At 36.0% G+C, this 17,279-nt stretch overlaps 1 protein-coding gene across 1 annotated transcript in view; it reads right to left on the reverse strand.

The window, feature by feature from the left end:
- Positions 1 to 9,445: 9,445 nt before the first annotated feature.
- The window catches only part of SEC61A2 (SEC61 translocon subunit alpha 2), a 41,849-nt gene continuing 34,015 nt past the window's right edge, over positions 9,446 to 17,279 (reverse strand). Inside the window, exons 7-12 of the mRNA XM_072653324.1 lie at positions 16,301 to 16,454; positions 15,138 to 15,298; positions 14,304 to 14,501; positions 11,857 to 12,048; positions 11,629 to 11,705; positions 9,446 to 10,612 (exon numbers count right to left, since the gene is read on the reverse strand). Of these exons, the coding sequence (XP_072509425.1) occupies positions 10,426 to 10,612; positions 11,629 to 11,705; positions 11,857 to 12,048; positions 14,304 to 14,501; positions 15,138 to 15,298; positions 16,301 to 16,454 (969 nt within the window). The 3' untranslated portion in view covers positions 9,446 to 10,425. The remainder of the gene's footprint in view (positions 10,613 to 11,628; positions 11,706 to 11,856; positions 12,049 to 14,303; positions 14,502 to 15,137; positions 15,299 to 16,300; positions 16,455 to 17,279) is intronic.

Raw genomic sequence — 17,279 nt, forward strand, 5'->3', positions numbered from 1 at the left:
CCCTTTGCTCCTCCCTTATCTCCTCCTTTACTCCTTTTCATATGAAAAGGTGGTCCTTTTCCTTGATAAGGCAAAGCCCTTTTTACGTACCTTTAATCCTACCCTGGCCCACCTTTTCTAGCGAATTCTTTTCTCATTTCTACTCTCTTACAAAACTTCAATGTCTTCCTCTACTAGCTAGTGTCCTATCTATAAACATGTCCATAACTCCCCATCCTTAAAAGATGCTCACTTGATTCAAACAATCCTCCTACCTATCACTCTATAGCTTTCCTTCATTTCGTGAATAACCTCCTCAAGAAAGTCCTTTATACTAGGTGCCCTCCTTTCTTCTCCCTTCTAAACTTTCTGCAGTCTGGTTTCCACCATAATCATTCAATTGAAACAGATCTTTCCAAATTTACCAAAGATCTTTAAATGGCCAAATCTAGTGGCCTTTTCCCAATCTTCATCCTTCTGGACCTCTCTTGTCACCTTTAATGCTGTCATCAACTCCCCTTCTCCTAGATACACCCTCTAACATATTCGTTACATCTCTGTCAGGAAGTGGGTGGCATACTTCATCACAAATTCTCTCTGGAATCATGTTTGGTTACTGCAATTGAATTGATTGTAGTGTATAAGTCTAAGTTGTTTGTTTACCTTTATTTTGCTATTGTGCAAATTGTTTTTCTGGTTCTGCTCACTTCACTCTGAACCAGTTTATACAAGTCTTCCAAGGTTTCTTTGAAACTACATCCTTCATTATTTCTTATAACACAATAGCATTTAACCATATTCACATGTCACAATTCATTCAAATATTCCCTAACTGGTAAAGTCTCTCAGTTTCCAGTTCTTTGCCACTGTAAACAAAACAAAACATAGACATAAATAAACAAAATAGACTACTGTAAATATTTTTTAACATACTGGGTTTTCTCCCTCTTTCTTTCATACCTATACTAGGTATAGACCCAGTAGTGGAATCTGTGTTAAAGGGAAATTAGAGGTGAATAACCAGTATCATAGTTCCAGTCCCATGGCCCCTCCAACCTGGGTCATTTTCCTCTTTTGTCCTCTTTGCTAATCTGATGGATGCAAAGTGGAACCTCAGAGTTGTTTTAATTTATATTTCTCTGTTAGTAATTTAGAGAATTTTTCATATAGCTTGGATTTCTTCCTTTGAAAATGCTCAATCATGTATCTGACCACTTATCAATTAGAGAATAGCCCTTACTCTTACAGATTTAAATCAATTTCCTAAAAATCTTAAAAATGAAACCTTGGGCAAGTCACTTAACCTCAATTACTTCCCTTCCCCCCAAAAAGATTTTTCCACTATTTATTTGCTCCTCTTCTCATTTTAGCTCCATTGGTTTTGTTTAGGCAAAAACTTTTCAAATTTTATTTTATCCATTTTACCTTCTGTGATCCTTTCCATTCCTTGTTTGATCATGAGCTCCTGATGTCACCCTTTATGTCAAAATCATATACCTAGCTGGACTTTATTTTGTGAAAATCTGTGTGAAACACTGATCTACACTTAGTTTCTCTGATTGCTTCCTAGTTTTCCCAACAGTTTTTGTCAGATATTAAGTTCTTACTTCAGTAGCTTGGTTCTTCAAATTTATCAAACACTAGGCTTTTGTGTGCTCATTTACCTCTGTATGTTGTGTACCCAATCTGTTCCACTGATTAACTTCCGTTTCTTAATCAATACCAAGTTGTCTGACTATATTGCTTTGAAGTATAGTTTAAGAGCTAGTACTTCTAGGCCTCCTTCCTTCCCCCTTTTTAAATTTCACTTAAAATGCTTGACCCTTTGTTCTTCCAGATGACCTTTCTTATTTTTTCTAGCTCTATAATATAATACTTTGGTAGTTAGGTATAGCACTGAATGAGCAAATTAATTTAGTTATTGACATTTTTATTATATTGGCTTGACTTATCCATTAGCAATGAATATATTTCCATTTATTTAGGCCGATCTTTACTTGTGTAAGTAGTATTATCTGAGACTTTGTATTGACTTCAGTGGAAAGGACATTGGGTTCTTGAGGTTATTTGTTGCTGGGGCCATTTTATCCCCCAATAAACATGTGCCCATTCTTCTCACTGACGCTGTTTAATTGTGGGAGAGTACGTCAAAGATTTTTGGGAGAAATGTTTTGTTACTATTGTTCATGGCATGTCATGCCTCTGCTGTGAGCCAATTGTGTCAAGTTGCAAATGCACAAAGGAGGGCTTGTGAACAACATATAGTTTTAGGAGTGTGAACCCACAGAGTACCTTGAACCTGGGTAGTCATTTCATTGGAGTCACACACTTCAAATGTGAGTTGGGGCACAGATGCAGAGGGAGGCATTATATAAGTAGATTAACAGAGCACAAAAAAAGCAGTGACGAGAAAGGCACTAACATGTGCGAAGCCCAGGAAAGGCCTCATTTAGAAGACAGCATTTGAGCTGAGTTTTGAAGGAAAATAGAGACTTGAAAATGAGGTGAGGAAGGAAAGGATTCCAGGCATGAGGGGAAAATACTACAATGACATGAGTATGGGATACTATGTGTGAGGGAGAGCAAGAAGTCCAGGATGATTTCACCACAGAGTGTGGAAGGAAGTGATACGTAAGAAGGCATGAAAAGTATAATGGGGTCAGGTCCTCAAGAGCTTTAAATACCAATAACACCAAGCAAACTTATGCTGTTTAACTGCTGACCACAACAAGGGAGAAAAGGAGAAAATAAAAGGTTTAAACCTGCTTTAAAAAAAAAGTAACAAAGAAATGATCCAAAAGAATTAAAACATTCATTTTTTTCAAACAAAAGAGGTAATTCAGTTAAGAGGAATGAGTAGATAAGAAAATGAAAGAATAACTGAATTAGCAATAGAAAAACCAGAATTTAAGGATACCTTAAAGAGATAGTAGGATGAAAATGTTTATTTCAAAGTGAAATTATAATATTTGTAATTACTTGTGTGTAAATGATTTGTATTTAAAGTGCAATTATACAGATAGAAATTATAGTAAAATCATTTTTAAAATTATTGCATCAATTAATAGAAAAAATATTTTTCAAAAGGACCAATAAACTGACAAACCATTAGGAAATTTAACAAAAAACACAAAACACATGCAAACTTTTAAAACTATAAATTTAAAAGGAAGACTCATAATAAATACAAGTACAAGAGAGATTAAAAATATAATCAGGACTCATTTAATCCACTGCAAAGTCTGTCTCAGAACACACGGTGAGAATCTAGAGATCATTACCAGTGTCTGGAGTTAAACATAACTTATAGAAATTATCTATGACTTCATCCTAGGGCCTGCAGAAAACAAAAACATGTTTGATCTCTTTCCAACCTCCTAAACCATTGTAGCAAGTGATCCAATATTGGATTGTGCTACAAAACTTAAAGGAAGTTGCTGTTTGCCCTTCATTCTCGAAGAGGAAGTTGATGTCAAGACTTCTGAGTGAATTGTATTTGAGTAAGGCAGAACTGAACAGAATCCCCAGCCTTACTCTCTCCTCCAGAGCCATCTGGGGCCAGTGGTAAGATATAGATAAGGATGACGAAAGATCACCCTGGATGTAATGGGAGACTGCACCCAAACTGACACAATAGGAAACTGCGTATTCAATTAGAACAATTTCATAGGAAGAAATAAGGCATGTTTTTAATGAATCACCTAGCTCAAACACCTGACTCAGTTTCATGATTGATTTTTTTTCAGACTTTAAAGATAATAATCTTTATATTACAGAAATTGGTCATGATAGAGAGAGAAGTAAAGTGTTACACAACTGTTATGAGGCAAACATTACAATACTGCAGTGGCTCTGCAATGTCATTGATGTGAATACTCCCCTCCCCCAATGGCAGGAAGCTAAGTAGGTGGGTGGCATGGTGGATAGAACACCACAACTAGCCGGGAGGACACTGGGCAAGTCACTTAACCTGTTTCCTTCTCTGCAAAATGGGAATAACAACATCTATCTCACAGGGCTGTTTTGAGGATTAAATGAGACATTTATAAAGTGCCTGGCACATGGTTGGCATTATATACTTACTTCCTTCTCACTTAGTGATGCCACAAATTGCAATCCACTTACCCCTACTGGTGTCATGTAGCTTTTGTCCATGTCCTTCCACAAATCCCACAGAGCTCCCACTCAATGTCCTGGGAACCTTTCTCTAAATCCCATTATTTTGCATGGCTTCCAAGAACATATACTATCTACTTGACTCTCTCCAACATCCTTTGGTGCCCTTTAACTTCAGGTCTTCAGAGACTACTATGTTCCATAAGTAGCAGTCAAACAGCATCATGGAAATGATGTATGTGGGGGAAGGGAGAAGATGGACTTTTGTTTCTGAGAGAAGTTGGGGGATCATTATATTTATATGCATTAAATAATTTAATTTAAATAAATTTATATGCATTGAATCAATCTAGTGCACATTTCAGTAACTCTATGTGCATCCTGACAATAAATCTAATAGTAGCATAAGGGGAAGACTGGAGGGAGGAGTTTAGAAATGCAGAGACCCCTCAGGAAATTGTAGCAATACTATTTAGGTGGTACTGACAGCGTTAGCAGGGTGGAAGTCACAATAGTCAAGAGTAGATAAAATGGTTTGCTGGTAGATGTTTGGGAAAAAACGTGCACACAACACACTTTTCTTTTTTTGGAGGTAAGTTGGGGTCAAGCCCAGGGTCACACAGGTACTCCTGACTGTAGGGCCAGTGCTCTATCCACTGTGCCACCTAGCTGCCCCACACATCACATATTTAAGTTTAATCTGAGTTATTAACATTTTCTTCATCACTTTCTTAGATCTAGACAATCAACAAAACAATAAATCAACCCATTTTATATTTTTTGCTCATTTCTGAGATGTAAATGCTCATGCTGAAAATTTAACAATTGGTTCTCATGAGCTGGAATGAACTGATAGGAACTGATTCTAGCACACCTGAGTAGATGGATGAGACAGTAACAGGTAGAAGAAACCCCTTTAGGAAGCTAGAAGAGACTCCTCAGGAGGCTGTAGCAATACTTCAGCTAGGTGAACTATTGGTGATGGTTTCAATGTGAGAGAGGTGAGGAAAAAGTCAAAGATGACTCCAAAGTTCTGAACACCGTTGAATACAGTGAATGGTGGGCATCACTGAAAGAAACAAGGACTTTTTCTTTTCTATTCCTACCCTGCACTCACCTTCATTCAAATGGCAGAACCCAAAGCATCTTGGAGAAGGAATGTTAAATGACTCATGGTGTCTCAGTGAGAAGGCAGCCTCAGAATTGTTTGAGAGGCATGCAGTTTGGCGATTAAAATGTGACCATTTAAAAAGTACTTTCTAATCCTAAATCAGATAGGTCTGCATAGAAGAGGGGTTCAAAACTATTTCTTGGTTGAAGAGATGAGATGCCATACAATCAAGCTGCTTTCCTTGACGTTTTCTTAAAACAACCTAACTGTTTCTGTCTGTTTTCTTTCCTTTTATTCATCTGTAACAGCCTCCCCTCCCAGTTTCCTCCTCTTCTCGTTTTAAAGGTCAGCACGTCTCATTTATCTACAATTCTTTCCCTAATGATACTGCAAATTTCTAAACTCCAGTAGAGTTTGCATTTCTAACTTATAGTGAGACTGCAGACTCACTCTTCTAGATAAGCCTGGCTACATTTCCCCTTTAAGGTCCTAAGGGTAACCCAGAAGGGGCGGGCAAGTCATTCTATAATTCCATCAGCTCAAGCCCTGATGCTCATATGCTCTCCCCAATGTTTGCAGCCACTGATTAGCAGTCCAATTTAATCAATTATCATCAATAAGCTTTTACAAAGGAACACAGCAAGAAAAGACTGTACAAGCAATTCCCTTAAGACCTGGTGGCACACCCTCCCATTTGCCATCACAGTCCCTGAGAAGAATGGGTTCAAACTTTTAAGAAGCTTCTATCTAGTATCAATCCCATTAAATTCACTTCCACATACAAGCATAGCCACTAGATGAGTCTGCAACTCAGTTACTGCCTCAGAGATTATTGCCAATATATCCTGTATATGTTATTTGTACATAATAGTTTGCATGCTTTCCCTCCCATTAGATTTTGAGTTCCTTGAGGGCCAGGACTGGCTTTTTTTCGAGGTTTTTTCCCCCCTTTTCTTTGTATCTTCAGCACTTAGCACACTGCCTGGCATGTAACAGGAACTTAGTAAAGTCTTGTTGATGACATTGGGCTAAGTCAGGCAGGTCGCTTGGCACTTCACTCCTCCCAAGCTTATTTCCAGCAAATCCCAGCATGGACTCCAGCTCCCCAGACTTCTGGGAGTTTACTCTCCTAAACTTGTGAAGATCTTAAAGTAATAGTCATCTTCAATCTTCTTCACCTAACAATAGTAAAGAACAGACAAGAGAGATGGAAGCAATAGCAGAACGTACACCAGGCCACATTCTAGTAGCCCCTATGGAAGGCATGAAGCCTTGGATTTCTCTCCCCATCAAGAGGTGTCAGCAGTTTTTGCCTCTTCATTGAAACACACTGTATTAAGCAACCAAACTAACACACTGGGTGGGCTGCTAGCACAGGTTCTTTGATGTGCTTTTCTAAAGGTAAGACAACTTTAAAGGGGTCAACAATCTTACTTTAATTACAGCTAAGCAGAAAGAAGTATAGAAAATATAAATAGAGAAATTAGCACAGAGATTCACCAAACAGGGCTCCAACTGTCTGAACAAAGTAATACAACCACCTACATGTGTTCATCCTTCATCGCCAAAGAAGACCATGCCATCAGAGATATGATGACATGACTTGCACTTGACGTTGTTTTGAGTGAGGGAGGGCTGCGTAGGTCACTAACTTCACTTCTCCTCCAGTCATCACCACCTACGTGTACCACCAGACCAGAACACCAACATCTGAGTAGTCAGGGGGCTCTTAACAAACCACTACTCAGAGTCCTGCTCAGGGACTCAAAAGGTCCTTTTCATGAGTGAGCCCCCAAAGCAAAATGTCAACCTCCCAGAATACATAACGAAGACTTGGCCCCTGATTGGCTCAGAGCTAGTAGGCTCAAAACTTATGTGACTCAGCACAACTGTGAATTAACAGGGTTCAAAGGTGATTAATCCTTCAAATGTTCACAATATAGCCTGAGTCTGGGAAACAACTCTAAAAAGAAAACAACAAAAATCCCACCTTGCTTGCACTTACACACATCTGGACAAGAATGAAGATCAGTAATCTTTCTAACTGGTCTGACAGACTAGTACATTCTTGGTATTACACTGTCTTTTCCTTTCCTTTCATGGGGTTTTTAATGGCCTTTACCATGTGCCTCTTCTTAGATTTCCACACAGGTGAATAACTTTTTCATATGCAGTTAAGTTAAAAAATATCTTCACATACAATAACACTATAAGGTACACACATATCCTCACTCCTCACCCCTAAACAATTGCTCTCATTCAGTAATAAGGCACAAGGCACTTTTTCAGTAGCACTCATGAAATCCTACTTATCTCCACGAATTAGGATCATTTTAACTGTAATGAATTCATTTTGTTACACATACTATACATATTAGTATACAAAAAAAAAAATCAACAAACACTTATTAAATATATTATGTGCCAGGCACTGGGGGATGACAAAGCCAAAAATGAAACAGTCCCTGCCCTCAAGGAGCTTACATCCTATTGTGGAAACAACTCATACACATATAAGTTCACATATAACATGTACAAAGTAAATATAAAATAACAGGGGAAGGACTACGAAAGGGAGGAGCTCAATGATCAGGAAAGGTCACATGTAGGTAGTATTACTTAAGCTTAACAAGAGACTAGGGATTAAGAGACACAGGTGAGGGGGGAGTAATTAGAGGAACAGTCAAAAAGACAGGAGACAGATTGTCATACAAAAGGAACAGCAAGTAGGTCAGTTTGGCTGAACTGTAGATGTAGGGAAGTAATGTCTACAAAGTCTGGAGAATGTGGGCTGGAAACAGATTTGAAGGGTTTTATAGGCCAAGCAAAGGAATTTATATTTGATCTTAGCAATGATAGAGAATACTGACATGGTGAGACATCTGATTCATGAGAATAGTATTACTGTACCTCTTCCACACTGTCTCTGGCCTTTAGGGTCTTTACGAACAGAGGAAAAGAGACAGAGAGAGAGAGAGAGAGAAAGAGCAGGATGTGTGTGTGTGTGTGTGTGTGTGTGTGTGTGTGTGTGGTGCCCACTTATGCAAATCAGCCAGTTTCTAGAGTGATATAATGTTTCAACATAACTTATATCTCTGATCAAAATCACTTTATTTTATGCTATAATCCAAAGAGCTTGAACCTGTTTTTTCACAGAATCTTCTTGGACAAACATTCAATTCCCATTTCCCACTTTATTTTTTAAGAATCATACTTTAATTTGCTGAAAATGATTAAAACACCACCTGTGCCCTGAAGCCATTCATTTTCCTGTCTAGGTTAACCAGCAGAAATTCTTTCCAAATTTCTTCTGACAATGGCATACACAAATTTGTTGTACAAATCACCAATAGTTATAGCAGTCTTCTGGTATGACAAATCAGAGGTCATCACATCCTGCATGTAGGTCCAAGAAAGACAGGATCCTTTCTGATTATGCGTCAGGATAACATGATTACTTCTGTACTTCTCCCTGTCAAGCTGACATCTGGACTGCTTCAATAGTCCCACAGTGTTCTCTCTGCTTGAGCTCAGGCTAGGCTCTTTCTCTCCACCCCAGCTTCCACCTAGCCCTTGAGTCCTTTACCTTTCCTCTGTTCAAGAATCCCAGATAGATAAGTTTGATACCACAACAGTACTCATTTAAGAGTGCTGGGAAACATCCCTATGTAGTCATATTACTTCTTGTATAAAATTTATGAAATGTCACTGGAACAAATTGTTTTCTGTTCTTACATAAAACAGTACCTTTATTATAATAAAAAGCTGTTCTGTTATTGAAGACTAAATATAAGACCAGTGTAAATAGTAATATATTTCCTATCCTGCATGCTTTGTAAGGAGGAAACAAAATAGGGCTCTGAAAAAACAGCAATATCATTTTGGAAAAAAGAGTTTAATCTTAAACCTTAGAACTTTGTTTCAAATCCAGAACAACAAATATTTATAAAGCACTTACTATAAGCATGGCACTGCTGATTAACCAAAAACAGTAACTACTATTTTTGTGACACTATTTTTCTTCACTTTCCATATTTTCATCACATAAACTTGAACTTCCTTTAAGTTTAATTATCTTCCTTCTCAGTGTTTGAAAATTAAAATGCTAAGTATGATAACTTGTTTCCTGTTTACTTTTAGCCTTTCAGCATAAACTCATCAGCATCAGATCCTACATGTTATTTCAGAAAACTTACGACAAGAGTACTTTATATTTTCTTTTTTAAAAAATGAGTCAGGTTTATTAAATAAAAGTTTATTGTCTAATGTTTACATTTGTGTTGCTGCTATAAAGTGCAACAACATACATAAATTCTTAGCATGAATTACTCATTTTCCACCTCTCTCCTCCCTCCACCCCCTGAACTTCAAACACTGTTATCTCTCCTTTGGGAGCTTAAAACAAACAAGAAAAATTAGGGCGCAGCATCTTGAGAGTTTTCCCAAGTGACTTAATGAAATAAAGCATGGCCAAAAGAGTAAGACAGGACAGGCTGTCACTGAAAAGAGGAAAAATCAAAAACTGAGGAGGGGCATACAGACTAAGAGGAAACCTATGGCTCAGTTGCTTAAAATGACAGGAATATGTTTGTGGCTTTTACCTTTTCCACTTTCAGAGGTGAGAAGTGGCTGTCTTGATAGCAATCAAAAAAACAAAATAAAATAAACTATGCCAATGAAAAGGGAGCATATGTGGATAGGGAAGAAGATTAGGAGAAGAAGGGAAGTGAGGTGGATACTGTGAGTTAAAAAAGTATAAAAAGTAATTCATCTAAATATATAGATTAGATATAAATGTATTCAGGAACTCATTAAATAAGCTCAAAAGTACTGGAAAGTGGCCATTTGAACTGCATTTATTTGAAAACACAAGTCAGGGAAATATTTACTATTCTTGAATGTTGTATGCAAAAGTGTCTACCAATATCAAACTGATACATTTCACCATAATGGTTCAAAACAGCAAGGTAGATACACTGGTTTCCAGCATTATAGGGAACACTAGATAGATAAGATATTTTGAACAAATAATGTAAACTTTAGTTTTAAGGCAGCTGGTACTAATGCTGCTCACAGGCATAGCTCATCACCCATTAAAGAAATGGGACAGTTAGCACTTCAAAACAAGAGGAGGGAGGGGGGAAACCACAGCATTATCTGACCAAAATGATGTGTCAAAATATTTTCCCTTTCACATGAATAATGAAATATTTGAACATTTAGAAAAACAAAGCACCAACTCCTCCAACTTCAGCTTGCTCTTTAACAAATATTTCAAAATACTGATAAATAATTGTGACTGCGAGCAGAATTCCAGTGCCTGAACCAATAGCCCCCAGGAAGTCAGCTAATACTGAGAGGGCACCAATGCACAAACCACCGAAGGCAGCTGCTGTGGGGATATACCTGGAGGAGAAAAAGCCCTTCGTCAACCAGCGAGAAAGAAAATGAAAAAGATGCATTAACTAGAATTTCTTATATGTTGTAGCTTTACCAACACGAGACTATCACTAAAGAAACACAAATAAAAATAAACCGCACAAAAAGGCAGCAAATTTTTTTTTCAGGTAGCAGTTACATATATTTCTGGGACTGTTAAAATTTTCTTAGTAAAATAAAGCAGAAACTTTGACCTCAAAATATTAAGAAACTTATAGATGGGTCAAGGAAAGAATGTGGCTGTTATGTTAAATTAACAACCAAGATTTGCACAGTTTTGTGAAAAACAAGGTATCATTTAGTTTCCTTTGTATACAGTTACACTAGCTCACTCTTGTGGTCGTCAAGGCCAATTCCAAAATGTTTCATTAATTTTATAGACTCACACATTACTATTAATAATATCAGGTTACAGTTACATAATGTTTTATGGTAGGTTACAAAGTACATTACACTCATTTTAGTGCAAAAATTACCATCCTCATTTTACAGATAAGAAAACCATGAATCAAATACATTTTCAGAGCTTTGCAAATCTCTGGTTAAATTTTCTGACTTTGTAGATGAAGAAACTGAATTCTACGTTAAGTAACTTGCCCAAGGTCATAAAGCTAGTTAGTGGCAAAACTGAGACCAAACCCTAGGATTTTTGGTTCACAGGCTAGTACTCTGACATATGATATTTAAATGAATTCACCAAATATCTATTGATCACCTGCTATGTGCATAGTATCTTGAGGTAAACAGGCACTGTACAGAATACATATGCAAATGGGATGAATTGCCTAGATGTTAACTGTGATTTCTAGCACATTTGTATTTTTATGTCTTTTCAGTTGTTTTATAGGAAACAAAGGAAAAGGATAATGTACATACTTTAAACATAAACTTGAACAGAGAGAGAACAGAATGTAGGAACATCAGCCTGACTGGAATAACACAAAAAGAATCCTGAACAGTAAAGTGACTTTAACTGAACTTACCTATTAAGTTCATGAACCATAGAGGTGTCTCGGTGACCTCTCATCACCATTTGTTGTTCTTTAAGCTGCTTAGCTACCTGCCAAAATAGGAAAAATAATTTAATCAGATTTCTATAGGGTATAGATAAAGATTAATTTAAAACAAATGGCAGATTATGTCAGACACTTTTGTAACTTCAGCAAGTTTTAGAAGTTCAAAAAGCTTTAAGGAATCATCTAAATACCCACATCTTTGGCTGAGGAGCCAGACACCTCTATCCATGTCTTAGAGAAAAATGCACAAGATCCCAGCATAAAGATGATGTAAACAACCACATGGACAGGGTCTTCAAATATGGCACCCATAGACTCTGGAGGAGAAAGATAATAACAAAGGCCTCCAACTGGGTAGGAACGAGCGGGACCTCCTCCACTGACATCCTAGAGAAAAGGAATAAAAGCAAGCAAAAGGTGAAGTTAAGACTCTCCTGAGACTTCTTCAATTTTCTAAAGCTTTTGTTTGACTCTTCAAGCATTTTAATTTGCTGATCTAATAAGGACTTAAAATCTCTTTTCATAAAAACCCAAGACGTGTATGAACTAATAAAGTGAAGTAAGCAGAAGCACAATTTATACATTAATAATACTGTAAAATCAGTCAACTCTAAAAGACTTGGGACCAATCACAATTCCAAAGGACTCAAGAAGAAACATACTATAGTTAGACAGTTGATGAACTCAGAGTGCAGACTGAAGCATGTTTTCTTTTCTTCTGTTTTTGAATTTGGATAATGTGAGAATTTGTTATTTACAACTACATATATTTTTATCAGGTTTTGTTTTTCTTTTGTTCTTAATGGATGGGGGTGGAGATGACAGGAGAGAATTTGGAACTGAAAATAAGATTAAGCCAAATTTTAAAAAAATCTCTTTTCATATAAAATAAACAACACATGTATAAAAAAGGATTATGAAAATCATTATGTACACTATTAAGAGTTTCCCTTTGAAGAATAACATGTTCCCATATATATTTACTGAATGAACTATTAAAAATAATATATAATGGTATATAACTGGAACATTCACATACAAAGAGATAACTCAATATTTGCAGATAGCTGACTATGGGAAAATAATCATTGTTAACACATCTATGTTATTTCAGATGACAGAAAATTTAGTGACTTCCAAAAATTTTTCTATCTTATTTTTGTCAAGCACATGTTTATTATGAAAAGAACTAAGTGATGATAGTGAAACTAGTAGAAAACATAAAAAGCTAACTGAAGCTCAAAGTCTGTTATTAAACACTGGTGCTTTACATATTGTGGCAGGGCAGTTTATTACAGTGTCTAACTCAATTTCTGCATGTAATAATTAATTCACCTGATTCCCAGCATTCTTTGCTCTTCCTAAACCACTAGTCCCAAACATATCCAACCAGAAAAGGCACTCCTCCTCTTCTAACACAATATTATAGTAAATATTTTACTCCCCTAATACCATCATTAGAAAAGAAGTGTAGTCAACTATCTATATATAAGAACAAACCACTCTGGAAATATTTTAGCCCACAATAAATATAATCAATAGAAAGAATTACATTTTCTGTGTTGAAGGAACAAACCTGTTTTCCTCAAGTGAGCAGTCTTAGGACACATTAAGTAATACATAAATTCTTACATACATACATGCATACATTTAAGAGAGATTGTGTTTTTCTTTAAACACTAAATTTCACAGGTTTTAGTTAAAAAAAAGAAGTAACCATCAGCAAAAATATACAGGAATGAATCACTGGAGTTAATACTAAGGAAATCACATAAATTAAACTGAATGTGTACAATAAACAAAAACAATGGAATTTTACCATATTTCAAAGACAATAGTTATAATGAGACTCATATTACTTTGTAGCTGGGGAAGTGCTGGAATTTCATATTCTGCTACAGCATTTAGGACACTTTAATATTCTACAGTTTTACACTTAAGGAAATATTGCCCACAACCACCATCACCATCCCTGCACACAAAGGAATTTAAACCTTTCAGTATATAAGTGTAAAATACATAACTAAAACAAAACAGAAAAGAAGAGGGACAAATCTTAAGATTTATAACCTGCAAGAACACATCGACCTTTTGGTGCTTCAGGAAATGATGAAGAGGCCTCTCAGCTTATTAATAAGGGAGTCAGCATATTAAAATTACTGGATTCTATTTCAAGAAAAATGTCCTCACGTCTGCTTCAGCCTCAGAAGTAAGGCTCCCTAATCATACCTTCCTTTGAAGCCATCTGAATTACATCCTACCTCACTGCTATTCTAGCAGAAAAAGTTAAATGCAACTATAAAAAAGGAACCATAATCATTTCAAACCATTGCCTATACCTTCTAAACAAGCAATTTTTCATGGGATCCTTGTTATAAAAGGTGAGATTTTGAAGTATGATAACTGAACAGGTATTCATTTTTGCTTATTATATTAGCCCAAATATACTAAATAGTTTTCTGTTAAGGACTAAAATTGTAGAGTAGAAGCACATAACAGCTTTCAGCAAAAAATTCTGACAGGAGTTAGTGAATATGACATTCAAAGCAACATCTATTACTTCTCTCAATAACTCTCTCAAGATTAATTTAAAGTCAATGATTAAATTTTAAACTGCTTAATGTAAATAAGAGAATACTTACAGCCCACTGTCCTAATAAATTAACTAAGAAGTTGCCACTGAACCGAACAGACAACATCTGGGATATAACATATAAGTTAGAAACCAAGGCAGACTGAAGAATGATGGGAATGTTGGAGGTATAGAAGAGCTTGATGGGATAGCTACTGTATTGTCCACGATATCGAGCAGACTTGATGGGTAAGTCAACACGAAATCCCTAAAATGAAATTTAAAATGGAGATAAAAGTTAAATACAAAATGAGAGATCAAGGAAAAAAATTCACAAAACTACACGACAATAAGATAGGTCACAGAACATCAGCTATTGAAAGTATGATGCTACTATGAACATTTTTCTAACACTTCCCAAAAAATTTAAACTAAGTATTTTCATCTGACTTGTGATAAGACTCAAAATTATGAAGCTAAAAAAATGTAATCTTTATATAACTTATCAGATTTGGGAACATTAAAAAGATTTCAGACATTTTTCTGAGTATGTTAAAACCCCAAATTCTAAATTTTATCATCTAGATAAAAACTTTATAGACTAAAGATTGACTTCCTCTTTTGGGACCTGATGCTTAATATCATTGGCATAGGGAAGTTCTTGATGGAGAAATTCCTTTTGTCAATGAAAAATGGCACCTTCTCTGCACTGGAAGGTCATGAGAGTTGCCAAGAGCACTTATGTTAAGTGTTTGTCCAGGACCACACAGCCATTATATGACAGAGATGGGAACTGAACCCAGATCTTTCTGGCTTCACGTCTAGCTCTCTCTTCACTATGCCACATTGATTCGCCTTATCCAAATAAAATAGGCAATATCCTATTTAGAGAAATTATACTTACTTGAAAATATATAACAACTGCAAACACAAACACTGTAGCAATGAGGTTCATGAGATTGGGCAAATTTTGACGATAGAAAGCCTCCCTTAAAGCACGGACTTTGTCTGTTCTGGTCGCCAATAAGTGAAACAGGGCAATGACAGCACCCTCAAACTCAGTACCTAGACGAATCAAAATGAAAATTAACTATAAATTAACTGTAATGTTTTGCCTCAAAAGGTCAAAACAAATAAGTCTGAATTTCCAGTTTTTTATATAAAATGTGACACAAATTTCTCAATGTTGGTCTTGTAAAATAGCCAGCTGTTCAAGGAAACATTTAAATAAAGGTGGCAAACATATCTGAGTATAAAACCTGAAATTTTATCAAGGCTATTTTTGAGACTAGCTCAAAGGTAGAATAAACCAAAATGATTTCTTAGTTACTAAATGTCTGCTGAGAGAAGGGAAAGGATAAGAGGGTATCTTAGAAAGAAGGAAGCAGCAAAGCAAAATAAATAAAAATGTACTTGGTAGTATATTAATAAATTATCACCTCATTCTTCCAATATTCCCCCCAAGCAAAAAAACCCCAGGATTTTTACTTGCTTAAAATTAGGGTCAGAATTCAAATACTGAATCAGTAAGGACTTGGATTGGCATCTGAAGGGGTGATGGGGAGAAGAGAGAAGACAGAAAGAAATATTTGAAATTTCAGTTGCTATTCATAGCCAGAACAGCAAAAGTATTAGTGCTCCTTGATTACACAATGAACACAATAGTCATTATTTTAAAGTACTCAATCCACCACATTTTTATGTCCCTGAGAATGCTGAAATTAGCCAATCTTCTTATAAAAAAGATTCTAGCCAAGAAATCCAGACTCCTATAGCAAGGGTTTTAAGGAAGGTTACCAAACAAATGCCAAAACAAAACAAAAATCTGTTTGCAAACCACTGAATTTTCAAATGAGCAGAGGATAAAATTTTCAACTAATTTTTCTTGATTTAATATTTTACATTCCAGAAGAATCTGCTTCTTAATTTTTTGAACAGTCAAGCATCATTTTTCATCAGGACATCAAACCAATACGTCCATCAGGTATGTACTGCTACATTGTTACGTGGTAATTTACAGCACACATCCAGCAAAACTCGTGCAATTGCAGTCCCTGTGCAATGTACCTCTGCCAGTGTTAATGGTAGTGGGGCTAAAGGCCTTCCAGACAATGGTTTCACAGATGTTGGTGGCAATAAAGAGGGAAATACCAGACCCCAAGCCGTAACCCTTCTGTAGCAGCTCATCTAACAGCAGCACAATCAAACCAGCAACAAACAACTGTGGGGAAAGAAATGCAAGTAAGCTGAAGCAAGAATAAAATCAAGAAAGTCAAGAAAAGGGAAGAAAAGATGAATACTATTGACTATTTTCAAAGTACAGGCATGATTAATATTAAAACTTAATTGTTGAAATATTAATAGGCCCATGTGCATATTTATAACTGGGTTTTGCCTCTTCAGAGACTTAACTCCCCTGTTGATTTTTCAGAACATTAGAGTATCTGGAACATCCAAATAACACTCTAATAATATCAAATAGGAGTTTTAACTTATACATTTTGTTGCACTATCTTTAATAATATCAAACTCATTTTATCTCCATATCAACTAATTTCAGTTTATGAGACATTAAAAATGTTTAGGATTTTTTTTTTTGAAAGATACTCCGAAAAAACATGCATAAATTTAAAAGTAATTTACTCTTTAAAATTAACTTCTCAGCCACATGCCCCAAATATCAAAGCCTTTATAATAGGCCTAGCCAGTTCCTCTCCAACACTCTGGTTACCCATTAAAGAGCTGGGAATAATATCTGCTTTTCTCAGGCATCTTAAAGACTGAATTAAAATCTTCTTCTGCAGAGGCAGTCAAAAGCAATTTCATTTGATCCATGCTCTCAAGTCTTATATTCATTCTCAACTATCCAACTCCCTACTGGGAAAGGGATAGGACTACAAGGCCATTTAAAGGCAGTTAACCTTAGGTGCTGTCCTTCTCTCTCAACAAGACATTTCAATGTTCAGAGATGGCCTGATGTTCAAAATCCTCAGATTTTAGTTTCAAAAGGTCAGAAAGACCTATATGGGAAAGACCTATATGAATT

This window comes from Notamacropus eugenii, chromosome 3 (assembly GCF_028372415.1).
Source record: "Notamacropus eugenii isolate mMacEug1 chromosome 3, mMacEug1.pri_v2, whole genome shotgun sequence".
Lineage (NCBI taxonomy): Eukaryota > Metazoa > Chordata > Mammalia > Diprotodontia > Macropodidae > Notamacropus > Notamacropus eugenii.